Source organism: Bubalus kerabau, chromosome 1 (assembly GCF_029407905.1).
Source record: "Bubalus kerabau isolate K-KA32 ecotype Philippines breed swamp buffalo chromosome 1, PCC_UOA_SB_1v2, whole genome shotgun sequence".
Classification (NCBI taxonomy): Eukaryota; Metazoa; Chordata; class Mammalia; order Artiodactyla; family Bovidae; genus Bubalus; species Bubalus kerabau.
In genome coordinates, this window is record NC_073624.1 from 173,086,306 (window position 1) to 173,106,766 (window position 20,461).

Genomic DNA, 20,461 nt, shown 5'->3' on the forward strand with positions numbered 1-20,461 from the left:
GGTCACAAAGAGTTGGACACAACTGAGTGACTGAACTGAACTTGCATGAAATGTTCCCTTGGTATCTCTAATTTTCTTGAAGAGATCTCTAGTCTTTCCCATTCTATTGTTTTCCTCTATTTCTTTGCATTGATCACTGAGAAAGGCTTTCTTATCTCTCCTTGCTGTTCTTTGGAACTCTGCATTCACATGGATATATCTTTCCTTTTCTCCTTTGCCTTTAGCTTCTCTTCTTTTCTCACCTATTTGTAAGGCCTCCTCAGACATCCATTTTGCATTTCTGCATTTCTTTTTCTTGGGAATGATCTTGATCACACCCCCTTATACAATGTCATGAACCTCCATCCATCATTCTTCAGGCACTCTGTCTATCAGATCTAATCCCTTGAATCTATTTGTCACTTCTACTGTATAATCATAAGGGATTCGATTTAGGTCATATCTGAATGGTCTAGTGGTTTTCCCTACTTTCTTCAATTTAGGTCTGAATTTTGCAATAAGGAGTTCATGAGCTGAGCCACAGTCATCTCCCAGTCTTGTTTATACTGACTGTATAGAGCTTCTCCATCTTTGGCTGCAAAGAATGTAATCATTCTAGAGATGTCCATGTGTAGAGTCATCTCTCATGTTCTTGGAAGAGGGTGTTTGCTATGACAAGTGCATTCTCTTAGCAAAATTCTGTTAGTCTTTGCCCTGTTTCATTTTGTACTCTGAGGCCAAACTTGCCTGTTACTCCAGGTATCTCCTGACTTCCTTCTTTTCCATTCCAATCCCCTATGATGAAAAGGATATCTCTTTTTTTGGTGTTAGTTCTAGGCCTTGTAGATCTTCATAGAACCATTCAACTTCAGCTTATTCAGCATTAGTTGTTTGCGTTCTGACTGGGATTACTGTGATATTGACTGTGATATTGCCAACATCCGTTGGATCATAGAAAAAGCAAGAGAATTCCGCAAAAAAATCTACGTCTGCTTCACTGACTATGCTAAAGCCTTTGACTATGTGAATCACAACAATCTGTGGAAAATTCTTAAAGAGATGGGAATACCAGACCACCTTACCTGCCTCCTGAGAAACCTGTATGCAGATCAAGAAGAAACAGTTTGAACCAAACAAGGAACAATGGACTGGTTCAAAACTGGGAAAGGAGTACATCAAGGCTGTATGTTGTCACCCTGTTTATTTAACTTACATGCAGAGTACAGCATGCAAAATGCCCGGCTGGATGAAGCACAAGCTGAAATCAAGATTGTTGGCAGAATTGTCAATATTATCACATATGCAGATAACACCACCCTTATGGCAGAAAGCAAAGAGGAGCTAGACCATCTCTTGAAGGTGAAAAAGGAAAGTGAAAAAGTTGGCTTAAAACTCAGCATTCAAAATACTAAGATCACAGCATCTGGTCCCAGCACTTCATGGCAAATAGATGGAGAAACAATGGAAACAGTGCCAGGCTTTATTTTCTTGGGCTCCAAAATCACTGTGGATGGTGATTGCAGCCATGACATTAAAAGATGCTTGCTCCTTGGAAGAAAAGCTTTGACAAACCTAGACAATGTATTAAAAAGCAGAGACATTACTTTGCCAACAAAGGTCCATATAGTCAAAGGTATGGTTTTTCCAGTAGTTGTGTATGGATGTGACAGCTGGACCATAAAGAAGGCTAAGCACTAAGGAATTGATACTTTTGAACTGTGGTGTTGAAGAAGACTCTTAAGAGTCCCTTGAACTACAAAGAGATCACAGTCAGTCCTAAAAGAAATCAGTCCTGAATAGTCATTGGAAGGACTGATACTGAAGCTGAAGCTCCAATACTTTGGCCACCAGACGCAAAGAGCTGTCTCACTAGAAAAGACCCCGATGCTGGGAAAGATTGAGGGCAAGAAGAGAAGGGGACAACAGATGGCTGGATGAAGGGGACATCCAGATGGCTGGATGGCATCACCGATTCAATGGAAACGAGTTTGAGCAAGCTCTGGGAGATGGTGAAGGACAGGGAAGCCTGGCCTGCTGCAGCCCATAGGGTCAGAAGAGTCAGATGTGACTGAATAACAAGTATTGAAATACTAATTGCCATCGTTATTAGTCCCATGCTGATTTTGTTCAAACAGCATTCATGTAACAGTAAATAAACACCAATTTTTCATATTCGTATGTAAAAGAAGTAATCTTGTGGGCATGTGCTCAGTGATTCAGTCCTGGCCCACTCTTTGCAGCCCCACAGACTGGGGCCCACCTGGGTCCTCTAATCCATGGATCTTTTCAACCCAGAAATAGAACCAGTTTCTCCTGCATAAGCAGGCAGATTGTTTGCCACTATGGTCACGTGGGAAGCCCCTTGTGAGTGTCTAATTATTACCTATTACATGATGCCTCTTTTCAGGTGTGACTGCAGCCATGAAATTAAAAGACGCTTACACCTTAGAAGAAAAGTTATGAACAACCTAGACAGCGTATTATAAAGCAGAGACATTACTTTGCCAACAAAGGTCCATCTAGTCAAAGCTATGGTTTTTCCAATAGTCATGTATGGATGCGAGATTTGGACTATAAAGAAAGCTGAGCGCTGAAGAATTGATGATTTTGAACCGTGGTGTTGGAGACGAGTCCCTTGGACTCCAAGGAGATCCAACCAGTCCATCCTAAAGGAAATCAGTCCTGAATATTCATTGGAAGGACTGAGGTTGAAGCTGAAAATACAATACTTTGGCCACCTGATGCAAAGAGCTGACTCTTTGAAAAGACCCTGATGCTGGGAAAGATTGAAGGCAGGAGAAGGGGACAACAGAGGATGAGATGGTTGGATGGCATCACCAACTCAACGGACATGAGTTTGAGTAAACTCCGGGAGTTGGTGATGGACAGGGAAGCCTGGCGTGCTGCAGTCCATGGGGTCGCAAAGAGTCGGAAACGACTGAGCGGAACTGTATCCTTTCTTGAAGCTCACCAGCCTCAAGCTAAACCCAAGCCCCGAGGGAGGGAAGCCTCACCCCCTCCCGATCCACACAAGCTCCACCCTATGATAAACCCCGCCCACACAGCACCGGCGCTTCTTTGGTTCCGCCTCCGCAGCGTCCAGGCTCCACCCTTCCCGACCCAGACAGTGCAGACTCCGAGGAGAATTCGCTTCTTCCGGTTTAGGTTGTCATGGTGGCGCCCAGCCCACCTTGCCTCGTCCTTTCCGGTCTCTATCCGTCGTGGCAAAGTAGGTAGGCGGTGTTAGTCATTTCAAGCCCTCTCTATCATGGCGGTGCCCTGCGTCTCCTTCCGGGCACAGCCTGTCATGGCGATGCCCTGAGTAGCCAAATTCAGACACAAACACCTACGTTTCCCGGGCTCTTCTTCCTCCCATGTGTCATGGCGGCCCCCAGGGTTTACCGGAAGTAAAGCATCGGAAGTGAGCCGGTGCCTCTGCCCGGAAGCGAGCGCGGCGCTGGGAAAGATGGCGGCGGAGGCGGCGGTGGGCAATGCGGTTCCTTGCGGGGCCCGGCCCGCCGGGCAGCCCAAGCCCAAGCCGCAACAGCGCACGCTCCTTGCCGCTGGGCCGGCACTCATACAGAGCGGCGACGAGCTGGTCGCCGCTGTGTGGCCGTACCGGCGGCTGGCGCTGCTGCGGCGCCTCACGCTGCTGCCATTCGTGGGGCTACTCTACCCGGCCTGGCTGGGTTCCGCAGCTACCGGCTTCTGGGGCTGGGGCAGCAGCTGGGCGCAGATCCCCGAGGCCGCGCTGCTTGTGCTTGCCACCATCTGCCTGGCGCACGCGCTCACCGTCCTCTCGGGGCATTGGTCCGTGCACGCGCACTGCGCGCTCACCTGCACCCCGGTAAGTGTGCGCACCCGAGACCGGCCAAAACCGTGGTCAGGCCTCACCACGGATCTCAGCCTCTGCGTTCGTGTCGGTCCCCAACCCAGCCGGGGCTGCTTCAGCCGGTCCCAGGTGTCGCCGGGCGCCCTCCATCCTTTTGCGCTGCTCGCTCAATTCCGACCGGCAATGGCACCCCACTCCAGTACTCTTGCCTGGAAAATCCCATGGGCGGAGGAGCCTGGTAGGCTGCAGTCCATGGGGTCGCTAAGAGTCGGACACGACTGGGCGACTTCACTTTGACTTTTCACTTTCATGCATTGGAGGAGGAAATGGCAACTCACTCCAGTGTTCTTTCCTGGAGAATCCCAGGGACGGGGGAGCCTGGTAGGCTGCCGTCTCTGGGGTCTCACAGGGTCGGACACGACTGAAGCGACTTAGCAGCAACTGACTTAGCTGTAGGACCCTGGCGCAGGTTACTTCCCTTTTCTGAAATTCTTCCCTGGTGTGGTCAATTAGATTCGATAAGGTACCCTGTAAAAAGCTTAGCGCAGAGCCTAGCAATTTGCTAGCTCCCATACTAGCGAGTATGAGTCTCCTAGAATCTGTCCTGCCTTCTTTGTTGTCTTTCTCCTACCTTGTTTTTCAAAGTGTGAGGCTAGACCTGTAGGATGGATATCCCTGTCTATGCATCTTGAGAACCGAGCATCAGTCCTGCTGGCCAGTGCTGTGAGCCTCCACCCCACAACGACTAAAATGAGCTTGAAATGCAGTTAATTGCAGTGTTTAAGAGGAGCAGTGGGTATTTGTGAGCAAGTGACTTAACTGCTCAGAGACCCTTATGTCCATCTGCAAGGATATGATGTTAAGGAGGGCCGCCCTCAGAATACAACAGCGCGCTAGTACACATGACCTTTAGCATTGAGGTCTGGATGAGCGCTGCCCACTCAGCAGCTGACTGTCCACTGCCCTCTGGGCCTGCCTCATGATACCAGCAGGTGTGGAGCCATGGGGACTGAGGTCAGCCTTCAGCCAGCCTCCGCTCATCCCAGACCTGTTTGCTAAAAGAAGAGAGAAAGGGAACAGCACCAAGGGCTCCAGAAAGAGAAAGGGAAGCAACAACCCCACCCTACTACCTGTCTGACTCCAAATATGGACTGAATTTTCTCTTTTGAGAAACTGAAATCTCTTATCCCAGAAGGGAGACTCAAACTTCTGGGATTGGTAGCTTCCAGTCAGTGCAATGAAAGACCCCAGTGAGGGACAGAAGAATGGAGGGAAGTTGGGGGAGGTGACACCCCCAAACTTCCAGCTGCCTGTTAGCCTGCAGCTAAAAAGTGAGACTTACTAACTTCCTCTCCAGAAATGGAGAGATCAACAGCTGGAGGTTAGGACCGGCAGATCTGAGTTTACATCAGAGATCTCAGACAAGGGTGCTTTTCCTCTCTGGGTTTCAGTTTCCCCTAGTGTAAAGTGAGACCCGTAACACTTAGCTCAGGGTACCAGTGTAAGAAGACCTTGCGATGCCATCTGCAGAGCAGGCGGCATGCGGCTGGCCCCATGTACTACTTTGCACCTTTCTACCTGGCGGTCCCAGGGTTGGAAGTTCTGTCTTTTGTCCTTAGTTTCTGCCTGCTTTGGGGACCATGAACTCCTGGAGGGGCAGGGCCTTGCTTCTCAGGATCACTGCTGTTTCCTCCACGCGCACCCCCCGCCCAAAAAAAAAAAAAAAATACAGGGCAACACAGGTTCTGGTGGAGCAGCCGTGGAGTGGATGCAGTTCACAGCAGAGAACGCTAACACAGCTCTATTCGGTGCCTCTGTGTCTTAAGTGCTGGAGAAATAACAACAAACAAAACAGACAGAATGCATTGCTTTCATGGTGTTAGTGGGGGAGATGGAACTCCACAGTCAGTGCAAAAGGGAAAACCAGGACACGGGTTCTGTGAGGGAACTTGAGGTGGTGAGGAGGAGACATTTGAGCAAAGGCCTAAAGCCAGCAGTGCGACCATGCGCTCCAGGCAGAAAAAAAACAGCATGTGCCCTTTGCTGAAGCGAGGATGAGCCTTGTTGTTCCTTGTCACTCGAGAACACAGTGAGAATAGTAATGGGCGACGGGGGGTCAGCGGGAGCAGCAGGCCAGGTGGGCTGGGATGGGGCCTGACTCAACGGATTGAGAGCGTACCTCGTGCCAGGCAGCGTTTTTCCTGTTGGCATTTGTCTTCGTCAGCAGAGCCCTGGGCGTTTGGCACTGTTCATGACCCTGGCTTTATGATATGGGCGGGACCAAAGGCCCAGTGAAATGCTGTCCCTTGTCCCAGTGGTAACCTGGGTGTGGCCAGCCCAGTGGCATGTTCCAGAATGTGGAGCTAGGACTTGAGGAGGGCTCAGCAACGGTGCTTTGCCTTTCACAGGAGTACGACGCCCGCAAAGCGACCTTCGTGAAGGTGGTGCCGACTCCCAACAACGGCTCCACCGAGCTCGTGGCCCTGCATCGCGATGAGGTAGGGACCACCAGCTCCGGCATGGGCTCAGATGGGGTCCCCAGGCCAGGGGCCCTTGCCACAGACTCACCTCCTACAGGGCGAAGACGGGCAGGAGGTGCTGTCCTTCGAATTCCAGAAGATCAAGTATTCCTATGATGCCCTGGAGAAGAAGCGTTTTCTCCCTGTGGCCTTTCCAGTGGGAAACGCTTTCTCATTCTACCAGAGCAACAGAGGGTTCCAGGAGGACTCGGAGATTCGTGCCGCCGAGAAGAAGTTTGGGAGCAACAAGTGAGTCCCAGCATGCTTGTATATTGCCCCTGCTGAGACAGGGCTAGGGCTCTGCCCTATAGTCACAGGCCGAGTCCCTGCTCCAGTTAGTGGCGCCTGCCCCGTTTGTGTATGCTCAATGGTCTGGGGAAGTCTGCCTTTCAACAAAATGTCCCAGGTGAATGTGGCGGGCGCCCTTTGAGAAAGATGCTCTAGTCTAGCCTCTCCCAACTTGCCTGCTGATAGGACCCCCTGAAGGGCCCGCAGCTGGGAGCCTGGCCCGGGGCTGTTCATCCTTGCCTTGTGTTTCTAATTCTCTTCTTTGTTTGAAATTTTGTCTATAGATGTGAATTCTTGTCACTCTTCTCTTACGTATCCCAGCAGCGTATGAGTGATAATAAGAAAAAAGATGGTGGTGATCAGAACAGCTCGTCTGTACCAGGTGGAATGCAGACGCTTTGTCAGCACTCTCTCCTTTCATCTTCACCAGAACCACCTGTGTCAACACCAGGCTGGGTGGGCCCAGAGCTGGGCTTCAGAGCCCCCATCCTGGTGGTGATTGTCCTTGACTCAAAAACCCTCTGAACCTCTAGGAAATTATTTCTTGACCTAGCTGCTTTTCAAACATTACAAACGTTACCGCACCCAGCAATCTAATCGGAAGCCTTGCCGGAAGCATTCATTGATTCTCCTCCCACCCGACCCTGGCCAGTGTGCCGGCCGCCTGGGGTGTCCCGTTTCACACCCCCTTCACTCGGGTGAAGGCACCCTGGACAGTCCGGGTCGGAGCTCAGTTTGTATCACAACGTAGCCACTGTGCAGTTTCTTTTTCTCAAGTCCCACGTCCTGGACATCACTGCAGTTCTGCAGGGCCAAACAAAGACAGCCCAAGTTGACCTGGTCCCCTGGGCAGAGCCAGCCACCACCCAGAGTACTGCAGAGCGCACGTTTCAGCCCTCCTCAAATTCCAGGGCTTTCATCCAAGGAGTCTTTGGGAAATCGCAGCTCAGACCGCCCCTCTCGATAGTAGAGTGGGGTTCAGGCATGTTGTTTCAGGCCCCAGGGTGCCCCACAGCCCCCAGCTGCCCAGCCTCCTCTGCAGCCTCAGGGCTCCCGGCCCACAGTCAGCCTTCCCTCCCCCCAGCCTTGTCCCCCAACCACCTGACAGGTTCTTGTCTCCACCAGCCCGGCCGAGCGTGTGGCCGCCCCCTGAAGTGCCTGTAGTGCAGATTGAGAGGTGTCGTCAGGGCTCTGCAGAGCAGAGGGCTAGGGCAGTCAGCATGCCCGCCTCGGCGCTGCACGGTCAAGAAGACGGGCTTGAACGGAGCGTCCCATTGCCCAGGGAGGCCCTCGGTGCCCCCAAGTGGAGGAGTCAAGGTGGGGCTTCCTGCCTGTAACAGGGTGAGCCGTCTGTCTTTCAGGGCCGAGATGGTGGTGCCTGACTTCTCGGAGCTGTTCAAGGAGCGGGCCACGGCACCCTTCTTTGTGTTCCAGGTAAAGCAGCAGCGCCTGTCCTTCTCCCCACCTGTTCTTGGGGCTCTCCCAGCCCACCTCCAAACGTGAGAACTTCCCCTGCCCTCTTGGGCAGAGCGGCCCTCGGCCTGCCGGCCAGCCCGCCTCAGGCGGTCTCCCACGTTCCTGGGAACAGACACCCGTGCCCCGCAGGTGTTCTGCGTGGGGCTCTGGTGTCTGGACGAGTACTGGTACTACAGTGTCTTCACGCTCTCCATGCTGGTGGCCTTCGAGGCCTCCCTGGTGCAGCAGCAGATGCGGAACATGTCAGAGATCCGGAAGATGGGCAACAAGCCCCACATGATCCAGGTGCAGCCAGTGGGGCGGTGGGCGGGGAGGAGGGTCCCTGTGGTCTTGAGGGGGGCACAGCACAGGAGCATCCCCAGAACTGACGGTACCCCGTCCCCACCCAGGTATACCGAAGCCGGAAGTGGAGGCCCGTTGCCAGCGATGAGATTGTTCCCGGGGACATAGTCTCGATCGGTGAGACCCAGTCCTGCTCCGCCCCGCGGGAGCCTTTGCCTCAGGCTTCAGTCCAACCCCCCCCCCCGCCCTGCCCCACAGGCCGCTCCCCCCAGGAGAACCTGGTGCCCTGCGACGTGCTGCTGCTGCGGGGCCGCTGCATCGTGGACGAGGCCATGCTCACCGGGGAGTCAGTGCCCCAGATGAAGGTGCCGGCTCGGGCGGTGGGGGGGGGCATGCGCCTCCGTCTACCCAGGCCTGTCAGCATCACACTCACCAGGAAGGAAACGCGCCAGGGTCCTGCCCGGGCTTAACCCAGGAGGGACGGGGCCCGGGAGACAAAGGGGGCACAGACGGGGCTCCTGGCTTTCCTGGCGGGTTAGCACCCTGGACTAAGGGAAGCCTGGTGGTGAGGAGGAGAAGGAGGAGACGAGAGGCAGCAGCATCAGTAGGGAGTTAGGCACTCTGGGGTCTCAGGCTGAGGTGGGCTGACGGAGAAGTAGAAGGTGTGACTCCAGGGTGGGTCTGGGTACAGGGTCCCGGGGAGTCAGTACTGTGCACGAAGGTAGAAAGAAGACAGACCGGGGCCGTGACCCTGGTAACACGCACCAGGTTGGATGCGGAGCCCTGTAAGGGTCGGGCAGGCTCCCTGCAGACTCCAGACCAGGGACGGAGGCCAGGGTGGGATGAGCCGTTGACTCTGCCATCCTCCCCTCCTCCCCAGGAGCCCATCGAGGACCTCAGCCCCAGCCGGGTGTTGGACCTTCAGGCCGACGCCCGGCTCCACGTCGTCTTCGGGGGCACCAAAGTCGTGCAGCACATCCCCCCGCAGAAAGCCGCCGCAGGCCTGAAGCGTAGGTGCCTCGGGCGTGGGGGGTCCCCGCCCTGCCACCCCACACCTGTGTCTGCTCGGCCCCGAGTGAGGCCCAGGGGGTGTAGGCACGAGTGACGCCTGCTGTCTATCTCCCCAGCCGTGGACAACGGGTGCGTGGCCTACGTCCTGAGGACCGGATTCAACACGTCCCAGGTGTGGCACCTGCCCCGTCCTGAGGAGGGTGGTACCTGGGCCGACCGGTGGGCAGCTGAGGTGGCAGCCTTTCCAGACCCCAGAACATACGGCCCATAAGCGCTCTGGTAGCAGATGCTGGGCTGGGGGCAAGTGCAGAGACAAGCCCCAGAGCAGGTCCGCTTTCCCTGGCTGGGGCTCTAGTGGAGACCCCGGACTGTGACCCCACACAGCTGGGGATCACAAACAGTCTGGGCCAAGTAAACACTGAAGTGGCTTAAGGATTCCTTAGGAAAGATGATGGTCAGCTCTCTTTCTGGAGAATTCAACCCCGGCCCCAGTCACAGCCACTTCCTTCCCTGACCCCCGTCTTCAGTCGCGGGGCAGGAGAGGCTGCCGCCCTCCCAGGAAAGCCCTCTGCCCCTCCGTCCCTCTAGGGCAAGCTGCTGCGCACCATTCTCTTTGGGGTCAAGAGGGTGACGGCGAACAACCTGGAGACCTTCATCTTCATCCTCTTCCTCCTGGTCTTTGCCATTGCGGCAGCTGCCTACGTGTGGATCGAAGGTAAGAGCTCTGACCCCCTGCCCCCACCATCTGCTTGGCCCCAGGCCCGAGGCCCCCAGACTGGCAGGCCCTGTCTGTGCAGGTACCAAGGACCCCAGCCGGAACCGCTACAAGCTGTTTCTGGAATGCACGCTGATCCTCACCTCCGTCGTGCCCCCTGAGTTGCCCATTGAGCTGTCTCTGGCCGTCAACACCTCTCTCATCGCTCTGGCCAAGCTCTGTGAGTTTGGGCAGGGACGGGGTGCCAAGTGGGCTGGGGCCCAGCAGGACCCCTGACCCTGGTTCCCACCACCCAGACATGTACTGCACGGAGCCCTTCCGGATCCCCTTCGCCGGCAAGGTGGAGGTGTGCTGCTTCGACAAGACAGGGACCTTGACCAGTGACAGCCTGGTGGTGCGCGGTGTGGCTGGGCTCCGGTAAGCATGGGGCGTCGGGGTCACCAGGTGCCCACCCGGGGTGTTTCTGGGCACTCGGGACAGAGAGCTGCCCAGCCCAAGCTTTCAAAGTGAGGGCCTGGCACAGGCCCTCCCACCAAGGCCTACTCCAGGGGTCCCCCCAGCAGCTCTCAGCATGAGTCACAGTGACACGTGGCGTGGCTCAGGCCTCAGGCAGCCACATGATGTCTGGGGGCATCGTGAAGCAGGCGCAGACGTTACAAGGACCAAGGCAACACCCTAACACCCTGTCGTCGTTGCCCCCTGCCCCGTGACTGGAGTGGAGTGTGGGGGCCCATCCCTCGTCCTGACTGGCAATCCCCAGGGCCTCCTCTGCCCACTCCCCTCCACTCTGTAAGCAGCGGCTCCTCCTCCTTGCAGGGATGGGAAGGAGGTGACTCCTGTGTCCAGCATCCCCATAGAGACACACCGGGCTCTGGCCTCGTGCCACTCCCTCATGCAGCTGGACGACGGGACCCTCGTGGGTGACCCCCTGGAGAAAGCCATGTTGACGGCCGTGGACTGGACACTGACCAGAGGTGAGGGGCTGGAGCCTCCGGCATGCCACCAGCTTGTACATCCCCGGGCAGACAGTGGGTACCTGTCAGATGCCTGTGTGTTCAACTCAGGGGCAGGCGGGTGGGCACAGGCTAGCCTCTGACTTGGGGCAGGATCCTCTGTGCCCAGATCGCCCAGCTCTGACCCCTCCCCGAGCCAGACCCCGTGTGTGGAGGTGGGGGGAGGACAGGGGCGGAGGGAGGCAGGGCACTGCGGGGGCGGGTAGGGGCTTGGCGGCCTCTTTGGAGCGAAGGCCCTCAGGACTCGTGCTTATTTGTTTCCAGATGAGAAAGTATTCCCCCGAAGTATTAAAACTCAGGGGCTGAAAATTCACCAGCGCTTTCATTTTGCCAGTGCCCTAAAGCGAATGTCCGTGCTCGCCTCCTATGAGAAGCTTGGCTCCACCGATCTCTGCTACATCGCGGCCGTGAAGGGGGCCCCCGAAACCCTGCACTCCATGGTGAGCCAGCCCCGGCCAGGGTTGGGAGGGGGGTCCAGGGCGGTCGGTGATCTCCCCCTGCGTTCCCTGCAGTTCGCCCAGTGCCCACCTGACTACCACCACATTCATACGGAGATTTCCCGGGAAGGAGCCCGAGTTCTGGCGCTGGGGTATAAGGAGCTGGGGCACCTCACTCACCAGCAGGTAAGGGCCCAGGCCCCCCCCACCAACGCCCCGTGCGGATCACCCTCTACCCCCTGTGGTGCCACCACGAGCGGTGGTGGCAATCTCGTCGTCTTCCTCCCTGACCTCTACCTTTGGAGGCCCCAGGTGGCACTCCACCTGCGGATTCTTCTTCTCCCCAGCATGCCCCCTCCACTATGGGACCCCATCCCATCCCCAAATCCAGGGCTGCTCCTGGAGGACACACCCAGGTCTCACCTCCTGTGCTCACACCCGCCTTGAGGAGGCCTTGGGGCACCTCGGGTTCCCCAGCTTTGCCCCTGCCCTGCCCAGCCGCCTGGCCACTGTACGGTCTTGGGGCATTCCCAGCCCTTGGTCACAGCCCACAGCCTTGTAGACTCTCCTCCCGCCCCCATCACCAACACTGCTCCTTTGTCTGCTTCCACTTCGCCCTCATCCGAGTGGCTTTCATTAGCTTGCACCCAGTGGCCATGAGATCCTTCCCGAAAGCGCAGCAGGTCACACCTCTGTGTCCAGGCCTCATTCACAGACCTGTCAGAGCCCCCAAGCCCTGCGCCGCCCATGCCCCTCCGCCCCACCCCCTGCCTTCGTGTCTCTCACGGTACTCGGGCTCTGGTTTCTGTGCTTTTACTACACGTCTCCTCCTAGAGAGGGCAAGCGCCCTGAGGGCAGAGATTTTCTGCTTTCTGTACAAGGTGGGGAGGGTCAGCTTGCACTCAGTGGTTATCAAAGGAGAGTCCAGACTCTCTGGTCCTAGAAGTGGACTCACGGGGACTTTGTGCCACACTGTTGTCTGTGATAGAGGGTAGAGGTGCCGCCGGGGAGCCAGGACCGCCCAGCCACTGCTCAGCCCCTCTGCCACCAGAGCACCTCACCCTCCCCACATCTCTCACCTTCTGACCCTCAGGTCCCTCTCCTGCAAGGAGGGGGCTGTCTCTGACCCCCCATCCCCAGCTTGTTGTCATGTCAGAGCTCAGGTATTGGGGAAGGAGAAGAGAAACAAATCTTTAGGGCCCCGGTGTGTCCATCCACAGGCCCGGGAGGTCAAGCGGGAGGCCCTGGAGTGCAACCTCAAGTTCGTCGGCTTCATCGTGGTCTCCTGCCCACTCAAGGCTGATTCCAAGGCTGTGATCCGTGAGATCCAGAACGCCTCCCATCGGGTACAGCCACTGGCCCCCTTCCTGCCAGCCCCCGGGTGGCGGTCTTGGCTGCTCCTTACAGAGGGGATGTGACAGTGGAAGACAGTTGGCCCTCCGTGGGGCGCCCAGGGGTGGGCGTCTGGGCCTTGGAGCAAAGAGCGTGGCTCTTGGCTGAGCTCCACCGTGACTACTGTCGTGCTGACCCATCTTGAGGACGCTCCAGGACCCGTGCCCACCTTCTCACCTCACTTCCTCAGGCCCCCAGCATCCCCGGGAGATGAGGCCTATTCCCCCATTCCACCCCATCTTAGGGAGACATGGAGACTGGCTGAGGGGATGTGGAGACCACACCCAGTCAGGCCACATCCGTCCTGGTGGCTTTGCTCTGTTAGTCCTGGTGGTTTGTGTTTTCTAGTTGGGGGTTCAGGATGCAGTTTTAGGGTGTGGGCAATGAGCTGGAAGTGTCAGGGGGTTGTGATATGATTTGTCCTCACCTGGCCCTCAGCAGTCGGGGCCCATCTTCCCATCACCAGGCTCCAAGCCAAGAGGGTCCACACCAAAGGCTGGTTCTTGGTGTATATTATGATTAAAGGCTGTGAGTGTTCTCACAGAGACACAGATACGTGTACTATTTGCAGAAACCGCTACCAGACGTTATGGCTTCTGGAAGCCCAGTCCCCAGTAGGAGGCCAAGAGCTCCCTCTGCGGCCTTCCTTAGAAGAGACTTAGCCCCCGTGTCTCCAGGCTGCAGTTCTGACCACTGAGCCCTGCTTTCCTGAGCGTCTGCCTTCTCCCCAGGTGGTCATGATCACAGGTGACAACCCACTCACTGCCTGCCACGTGGCTCGGGAGCTGCATTTCATCGAGAAGGCTCAGACGCTGATCCTGCAGCCTCCCACGGGGAAAGGTGAGGCCCCTTGTCTCGTGAGCTGGGGGGCCTCGAGTCCAAGAGCAGCTCCCACCTGGTGGCTCACCCCTGTACCCAGCCTGAGTGAGCATGCCTGGCGTCCTCCGGCACCTGTGATATAGGCCTGTTGGTCACAGCCCTGCCCCATAAGCACACTCGGGCTACCCAGCCAGGGAACTCCACAGCCCGCCCGTGTAGCAGCTTGCAGATGACCCCTGGCTCCAGGACCGGCTTTGACTTGCAATCTTAAGGCGATGGGTTATACTCACAGCAGCCCACGTTTCGTAGCCTCCCCCGCCTTGGGCCTGGCTGGCTGCCTGAGTGCTCCCATTGAGAGCATGGGGACTGCTGGTGCTTGTGTTTGGCATGGCCAGACCCAGGGTGGAGACCTTGGTTTGCTTCACCAGGTCAGCCCTTCTGCTCCACATGGAAGGGCCTGCCATCCCCGTGCCACGTAGGAACCCAGCTGGATCAGTTGTTGGGGGTCCCTGCTCTGTAGATAAAGAAACAGAAGTGAATCCCTCCACCTGGGTCATTTGGAGACACTGTGACTAAGGGTTTGAACTCAGGTCCAGAGCTCGTGGTCTCTGACATCTCCTGAGTAACCGAACTGGTTGTGAGCAGTGCCTCAGAATCAGACTGGTCAAGAGGCAGATCCAGTTCCCGCACCTCCAGCAGGTGGGGTGGAATCTGTCAGATGCCCTAGGGTGGCACCGAGTGCGGGGCCTGGCTTGGGAGCAGCACGCAGCAGGGGTGTCACCAGGCAGCAGGCCAGACAGGAGGATGCTGGCGTGGCCCAGCCAAGGGGCTTCCGGAGCCTCCTCGCCCTTCTCTCAGTCTGTGTTGTATCCCAGATCTCAGTTCCAGTCCCAGGCACTGCGCTCTTCCAGAGCCTGGGAAATCGTAGGTGGGTGGCCCAGAGATACCAAGACCGTTAGCTTTCCAGGCAAGCTACTTCAGCAAAACAGCTAGAACAGAAGCCAGGTGGAGACTGCTTTTCCTCCGGGCTGAGACAGCTGAGGGCCAGCTCAGTGCTGCAGGGGCTGGTAGACTGCCCTCAGCCGTCCTTGCCACTCACCATCTGGGCCTAGACCTACCGGCTAGAAAGGGGAAGTGGATAGCAAGCAGTGTCTGGCCTGAGGAAGTGACATGGGGTGCCCTGGCCTAGAAGAGCAGAGTTGTAGGCAAACGCTATCTGGGTTTGGATCTGGCCTCTTCATGCAGTCTCTAGTGGCTTAGGCCCTAGGTTTTCTGATTCTTTGTATCAGAGCCTTCCAAGGATGATCTCTGTGGGGTGCTGAGAGTCTAGGGTGCAGGTTGGTGTGGACCTGGATTAGGAGGGGTAGGGAGTAAGAAGGTACTCCAGAGGAGGAGGACAAGGATTGCATACGTGGGGTCCACGTGAGAGGGTCCACCTGACAGCTGAACCCCCGCCCTGACCCTGGCCCTGGCTCCGCAGGTGGCCTGTGTGAGTGGCGCTCCATCGACGGCAGCGTCTCAGAGCCCCTGGCCCAGGGCTCCCCCAGGGCCCTGGCCCGGGAGCACGCGCTGTGCCTCACGGGCGACGGCCTGGCCCACCTGCAGGCCGAGGACCCCCAGCTGCTGCTTCGCCTCATCCCCCACGTGCAAGTGTTCGCCCGAGTGGCCCCCAAACAGAAGGTGGGTACGGGGGTGGCAGAGGGCAGGTGGGGCGTTGGGCATGGCACAGAGCCCCCACTCACGCCATCTCTTCCCCAAACAGGAGTTCGTCATCACCAGCCTGAAGGAGCTGGGCTACGTGACCCTCATGTGTGGAGACGGCACCAATGACGTGGGTGCCCTGAAGCATGCCGACGTGGGTGAGCCGGGGGTTGGAGGGGGGCTCTTCTGCCATCCCTGGCTTACCGTCAGGGGCACGCCACTGAGCCAGTTCTGTAAGGCAGCAGTGGTGAAGAGATGGGGCAGGGACTGGTGGGGCTGGGGATCTGAAGGGCTCCAAGGCCAGGAAGGGATACACGTGCCTGGGAAAGAGCGTGGTGGGGGCCCAGGCAGGTTCCATGGGCCAGACCCAACTCGGTTTGTTCAGCCCTTCCCCCAGGCACTGTGTGAGCACCAAAAGCCAAGGCCAGGAGAGTTTACCACCTTGATTCTGTGTCAGCAGAGCACAGATAGCAAATTGGTGTTTAAAGACAGTTTAACTTTGTTTCTTTCACGTGTGTGTGCCAAGTCACTTGAGTCATGTCCGACTCTGCGATCCCATGTAGCCCACCAGGCTCCTCTGTCCATGGGATTCTCCAGCCAAGAATACTGGACTGGGTTGCCATGCCCGCCTCCAGAGGATCTTCCTGACCCAGGGATCAAACCCAGGTCTCCTGCATTGGCAGGCGGGTTCTTTACCACTAGCACCACCTGGGAAGCCCCACCTTCTTTCAGTGCTTCTCAGATATTTACTTGGTTTATCAACTACATTTCTCATGACCGCAGGGCTCTTGGCAATAAACTTCTCTGGGAATCACTTTGGACCTATGTAGTGTCACATACAGAGAAGGCGATGGCACCCCACTCCAGCACTCTTGCCTGGAGAATCCCATGGGTGGAGGAGCCTGGTAGGCTGCAGTCCATGGGGTTGCTAAGAGTCGGCACGACTGAGCGACTTCACTTTCACTTTTCACTTTCCTGCACTGGAGAAGGCAGTGGCAGCCCACTCCAGTGTTCTTGCCTGGAGAACCCCAGGGACGGGGAGCCTGGTGGCTGCCGTCTTGGGTCGCACAGAGTGGGGCACGACTGAGCGACTTAGCAGCAGCAGTGTCACATACTTTATTTGGGTATTGCTTTCTTGTTGTTTTTCTATAAGTAGTTTGTAGAAAGTAGGATGGATGGATGCTCTCTGAGGTGCTCACTCCTTGGGTTGGGTGGGCAGGTGAAATGGGGGGTTGGTACCAGGAGAGCTGCGTTGAGCAGAGGCTCCATGCTCTGGCTCCTGACACACTCTCCCACCAGGTGTGGCCCTCCTGGCCAACGCCCCTGAGAGGGTCGTCGAACGGCGGCGACGGCCCCGGGACAGCCCCATCCTGAGCAACAGTGGAGTCAGGGCCACCTCCAGGGCTGCCAAGCAGAGGTCAGGGCTCCCAGCCCCCGAGGAACAGCTGGCCTCCCAGCGGGTGAGTCTCCAGAGGAGGCGGGGCACCAGCGCCCCCTTGTGGTCAGATGTCACCCATCTGCCTGCTTCGTAGGACCGCCTGAGTCAGGTGCTGCGGGACCTAGAGGACGAGAGCACGCCCATGGTGAAGCTGGGGGATGCCAGCATCGCCGCGCCCTTCACCTCCAAGCTCTCTTCCATCCAGTGCAGTGAGTCCTGCTGCTTGCTCCTCCCACTGCCCCATCCCTCGGCCCATGCTGCCTGGCCCCCACGCCCACCCTGCCTTCCCCCGCAGTTTGCCACGTGATCAAGCAGGGCCGATGCACACTGGTGACCACACTGCAGATGTTCAAGATCTTGGCGCTCAACGCCCTCATCCTGGCCTACAGCCAGAGCGTCCTGTACCTGGAGGGCGTCAAGTTCAGCGACTTCCAGGCCACGCTGCAGGGGCTGCTGCTGGCTGGCTGCTTCCTCTTCATCTCCCGCTCCAAGGTGGGCCAGGAGCCGAAAAGCAGGGGCTCCTGCCCCAGCCCCAGGGCACCCTCTGCTTCTCTGAGCCACGATTCCTGCCCTGGAGGTCTTGAGAGGCTTCTCGGATTGCTGGTTGGCCATCACTTGCCACTTGGGCCACCCAGGGCATGCTGTTAAAGGTGGAGCCGCAGGTCTGACTTACCTGCGCAGCAGCCCCTGGGGTGGGAACTGTCACCTCCAGGTTTCAGGTGGAGATGAGGCCAGGGTGGGCGCCCACTTGGGTTCTTCAGAGTGAAGCATCTCTGGCCCAGCTTTGTCCACAGGCTGGGGTCTCAGATGGGCCACACAGGTGAGGACAAGACAGATGGGGAAACGATGATTAAGACCACTCAGAAAGCGCGCAGTGCTGGGAAGAACACCAGTGGGGCCACACAGGCTGTGAGGAATGGCCTCAGGGCCGGCCAGGGAGGCCTGGGTGACGCCGACACTCAAGTCAGCACATAAAGAGCAAGAGAAGACCCACAAAGGTCGCAGGTGGTCAGGGGCTGGTGCAGGAGCCCTGGAGGCCAGAGGGCACGGGCAGTGGTCTGCACTGGCCGTGCCTGTGCCATGAGCAGTAGTGGGCGCGGGGGCTTTACGTTTATTCTAGAGCAGGGGCGTGGGGGGTCATAAGACCCCTGTGATAGCCGTGCAGCATGTGGGCACTGAGCGAGGCTGGGGTGGCATCTGGACTGAGGAGCTGGAGGAGTGAGCAGGGGACTGGTGCCGACCTGCAACCCCCAGACTTCAGTGACCACTCTCTAATAAGGCCTGCCAGGAAGCAGGGTAGGTGGGCGACCCCAGGCTGAGCCCGGGCCCTGACCCCCAGCCTGCCTCTGCAGCCCCTGAAGACACTGTCCCGAGAGCGGCCCCTGCCCAACATCTTCAACCTGTACACCATCCTCACCGTCACGCTGCAGTTCTGCGTGCACTTCGTGAGTCTTGTCTACCTGTACCGCGAGGCCCAGGCCCGGAGCCCTGAGAAGTGAGTTCCCACCCAGGGCCGGGGGCAGGAGGGACACGCGCAGACGTTGGCCTGGGGTGGCCAGGCCAGCAGAGTCCTGGCTCTGAGGGGCAGGGGGTGCAGCAGGGGTCCCAAAGGGGCCCTGACCCCCCGTGCCCCTGCAGGCAGGAGCAGTTTGTGGACCTATACAAAGAGTTTGAGCCGAGCCTTGTCAACAGCACAGTGTATATCATGGCCATGGCCATGCAGATGGCCACCTTCGCCATTAACTACAAGGTAAGGCCCAGTCCCTGCCCAGGCACCCCCTGCCCACCCTCTGGGCCCCCGTGACACAGCCCTCTATCCGTCGGTCCCCACAGGGCCCACCCTTCATGGAGAGCCTGCCTGAGAACAGGCCCCTGGTGTGGAGCCTGGCCGTGTCCCTCCTGGCCATTGTGGGCCTGCTCCTCGGCTCCTCACCTGAGTTCAACAGCCAGTTTGGGCTCGTGGACATCCCTGTGGAGGTGAGTCGCTCCGTAGACATGGTCCCGGGACTCGGCCCAGACCTGTCTGGCACCTGACTCACCAGCACTCCCTGCCCCACAGTTCAAGCTGGTCATCGCCCAGGTCCTCCTCCTGGACTTCTGCTTGGCGTTCCTGGCCGACCGCGTCCTGCAGTTCTTCTTGGGGACCCCAAAGCTGAAAGTGCCTTCCTGAGACAGCAGTGCTGGCCCCTGCTGCCACTGGGCAGGAGCCCCACGAGGGCCGCAGGAGGGAGCACTGCCCCCACAGTGAGGCCGACTTGGCCTTGCCCACCAAGACTGAGCTGGGACACCCCCCCACCCCACCCCCCATGGCTGTCTGAGGGCCTGGCTGGTGGAACCAGCCCCGGGCCAGCACCTTTGGTAAATAAAGCAGCATTGATGATTTTAAGAAGCCTCACCTGCATCTCTGTGCCACGGAAGGGGTTGTCAGGGTCTGAGTGGTCCCCGAGGCAGGTCCTGGCCCGTGCCTCCCGCCGTGGGCAGTGTGAGGTTCTAACCTTGCTCTGCAGCACATGCGGCACTTGGACAGGCCAAGCGCGGGGCCCAGCGCGCGCTCTGTGTACTTCCTAGCTTCGTAAGCATTTCCATGTCTCCATGGCCTCGCAGCTTCACGGTTTTTGACACCTCAGGCACTCAGGTCTTAGGATCATGGTAGTTTTCCTTTTTAAGTAACATGCAAAATAACAGCATGCCTTCGTCTCGTGGTGTCAGATACAAGGAAGTTGAAGTCATTACAAATACTGAGTCAGGTCGCAGCCCTCAGGATTCTGCAGCACACGGGTACCAGCACTAGGTCCCGTCCTAGCCAGGGTCTGCCCTGCAGTCTGGCTCTCAGTACTGACACTGTCCTTTCTTCCAGAAGGCGTTCACCCACTACAGTTCAGGAGCTGTGGGCTTGGTGGCATGAAAGCTAAGAGCCACAGTCAGAGATTTCTTAGCTTTTCAATAGCCAAAAAAAGACTAGAAAAAGCCTTTTATTTCCAGTCAGAAATTCCAGAGTGTGGGGTGTGGGTGCCTTTGATAACTCTGACAAGCTGCATGTGATGACCTCAGGCCACGGAACCCAAGCCCAGGCTTCTGGACAACTTGCTTCCTCTCCCCGCTGATGCTCAGTGAGGGACTCTACCCTGTTCTGCTCCTGCCTCATGGTCATCCTTAGCCACCCACCCAACAGGCTTCTCCATCAGAGGGGGTGTGGCCTACAGCCCACCGAGAGCCCTGGAAGCCAGAGCGAGGAAGGGGCTGGGACCAGCTGTGAGCATCACATGGGCCCTGGACACTGGCCACGGTATCCAGAGGGGAAGAGGTGCCTGCTGTTCTCTGCTCATCTCCCAGCCCATGGCGTTGCAGAGAGCTGGACACCAGTTAGCAACTGAACAAGAGAGGTGCCAGACCCCATCCAGCTGAGGATCCCTGCGACCATTTGAGGCACTTGGATGGGGAAGGGTAGCACTCTGGATGGGGGAGTTTGCTGGGAATGATTCTTAGTGGGCTCAGAGCAAGGGTTCTTGTACGCTCCGTGCATGAGAGAGGTCCGAGGGGTGCTCTGACTGCCCTGACA

At 57.5% G+C, this 20,461-nt stretch overlaps 1 protein-coding gene and 1 long non-coding RNA gene across 2 annotated transcripts in view; one reads left to right on the forward strand and one right to left on the reverse strand.

The window, feature by feature from the left end:
• The window catches only part of LOC129623080 (uncharacterized), a 42,420-nt gene extending 39,025 nt beyond the window's left edge, over positions 1 to 3,395 (reverse strand). Inside the window, exon 1 of the long non-coding RNA XR_008700336.1 lies at positions 3,330 to 3,395. This is a non-coding gene — a long non-coding RNA (uncharacterized LOC129623080). The remainder of the gene's footprint in view (positions 1 to 3,329) is intronic.
• Positions 3,329 to 19,291, forward strand: ATP13A1 (ATPase 13A1). Its single transcript, XM_055540108.1, has 26 exons — positions 3,329 to 3,826; positions 6,220 to 6,309; positions 6,389 to 6,579; positions 7,980 to 8,052; positions 8,224 to 8,379; positions 8,484 to 8,553; positions 8,635 to 8,741; positions 9,257 to 9,386; positions 9,504 to 9,559; positions 9,976 to 10,102; positions 10,185 to 10,322; positions 10,399 to 10,519; positions 10,919 to 11,076; positions 11,380 to 11,555; positions 11,628 to 11,738; positions 12,773 to 12,898; positions 13,676 to 13,784; positions 15,244 to 15,443; positions 15,526 to 15,622; positions 16,764 to 16,924; positions 16,997 to 17,111; positions 17,198 to 17,394; positions 18,255 to 18,397; positions 18,541 to 18,652; positions 18,736 to 18,879; positions 18,962 to 19,291. Exons 1-26 carry the CDS (start codon positions 3,446 to 3,448, stop codon positions 19,070 to 19,072), a joined length of 3,600 nt encoding a protein of 1,199 aa, XP_055396083.1. The 5' UTR covers positions 3,329 to 3,445; the 3' UTR covers positions 19,073 to 19,291.
• Positions 19,292 to 20,461: the final 1,170 nt, after the last annotated feature.

Excerpts from the sequence above, each read along its gene's own strand:
- ATP13A1 (XM_055540108.1), top strand. The coding sequence starts at position 3,446 with ATGGCGGCGGAGGCGGCGGTGGGCAATGCGGTTCCTTGCGGGGCCCGG. Across the intron at positions 9,560-9,975 it reads CCGGATTCAACACGTCCCAG|GGCAAGCTGCTGCGCACCAT; the intron begins GTGTGGCACCTG and ends CCGTCCCTCTAG. Across the intron at positions 10,103-10,184 it reads TGCCTACGTGTGGATCGAAG|GTACCAAGGACCCCAGCCGG; the intron begins GTAAGAGCTCTG and ends CTGTCTGTGCAG.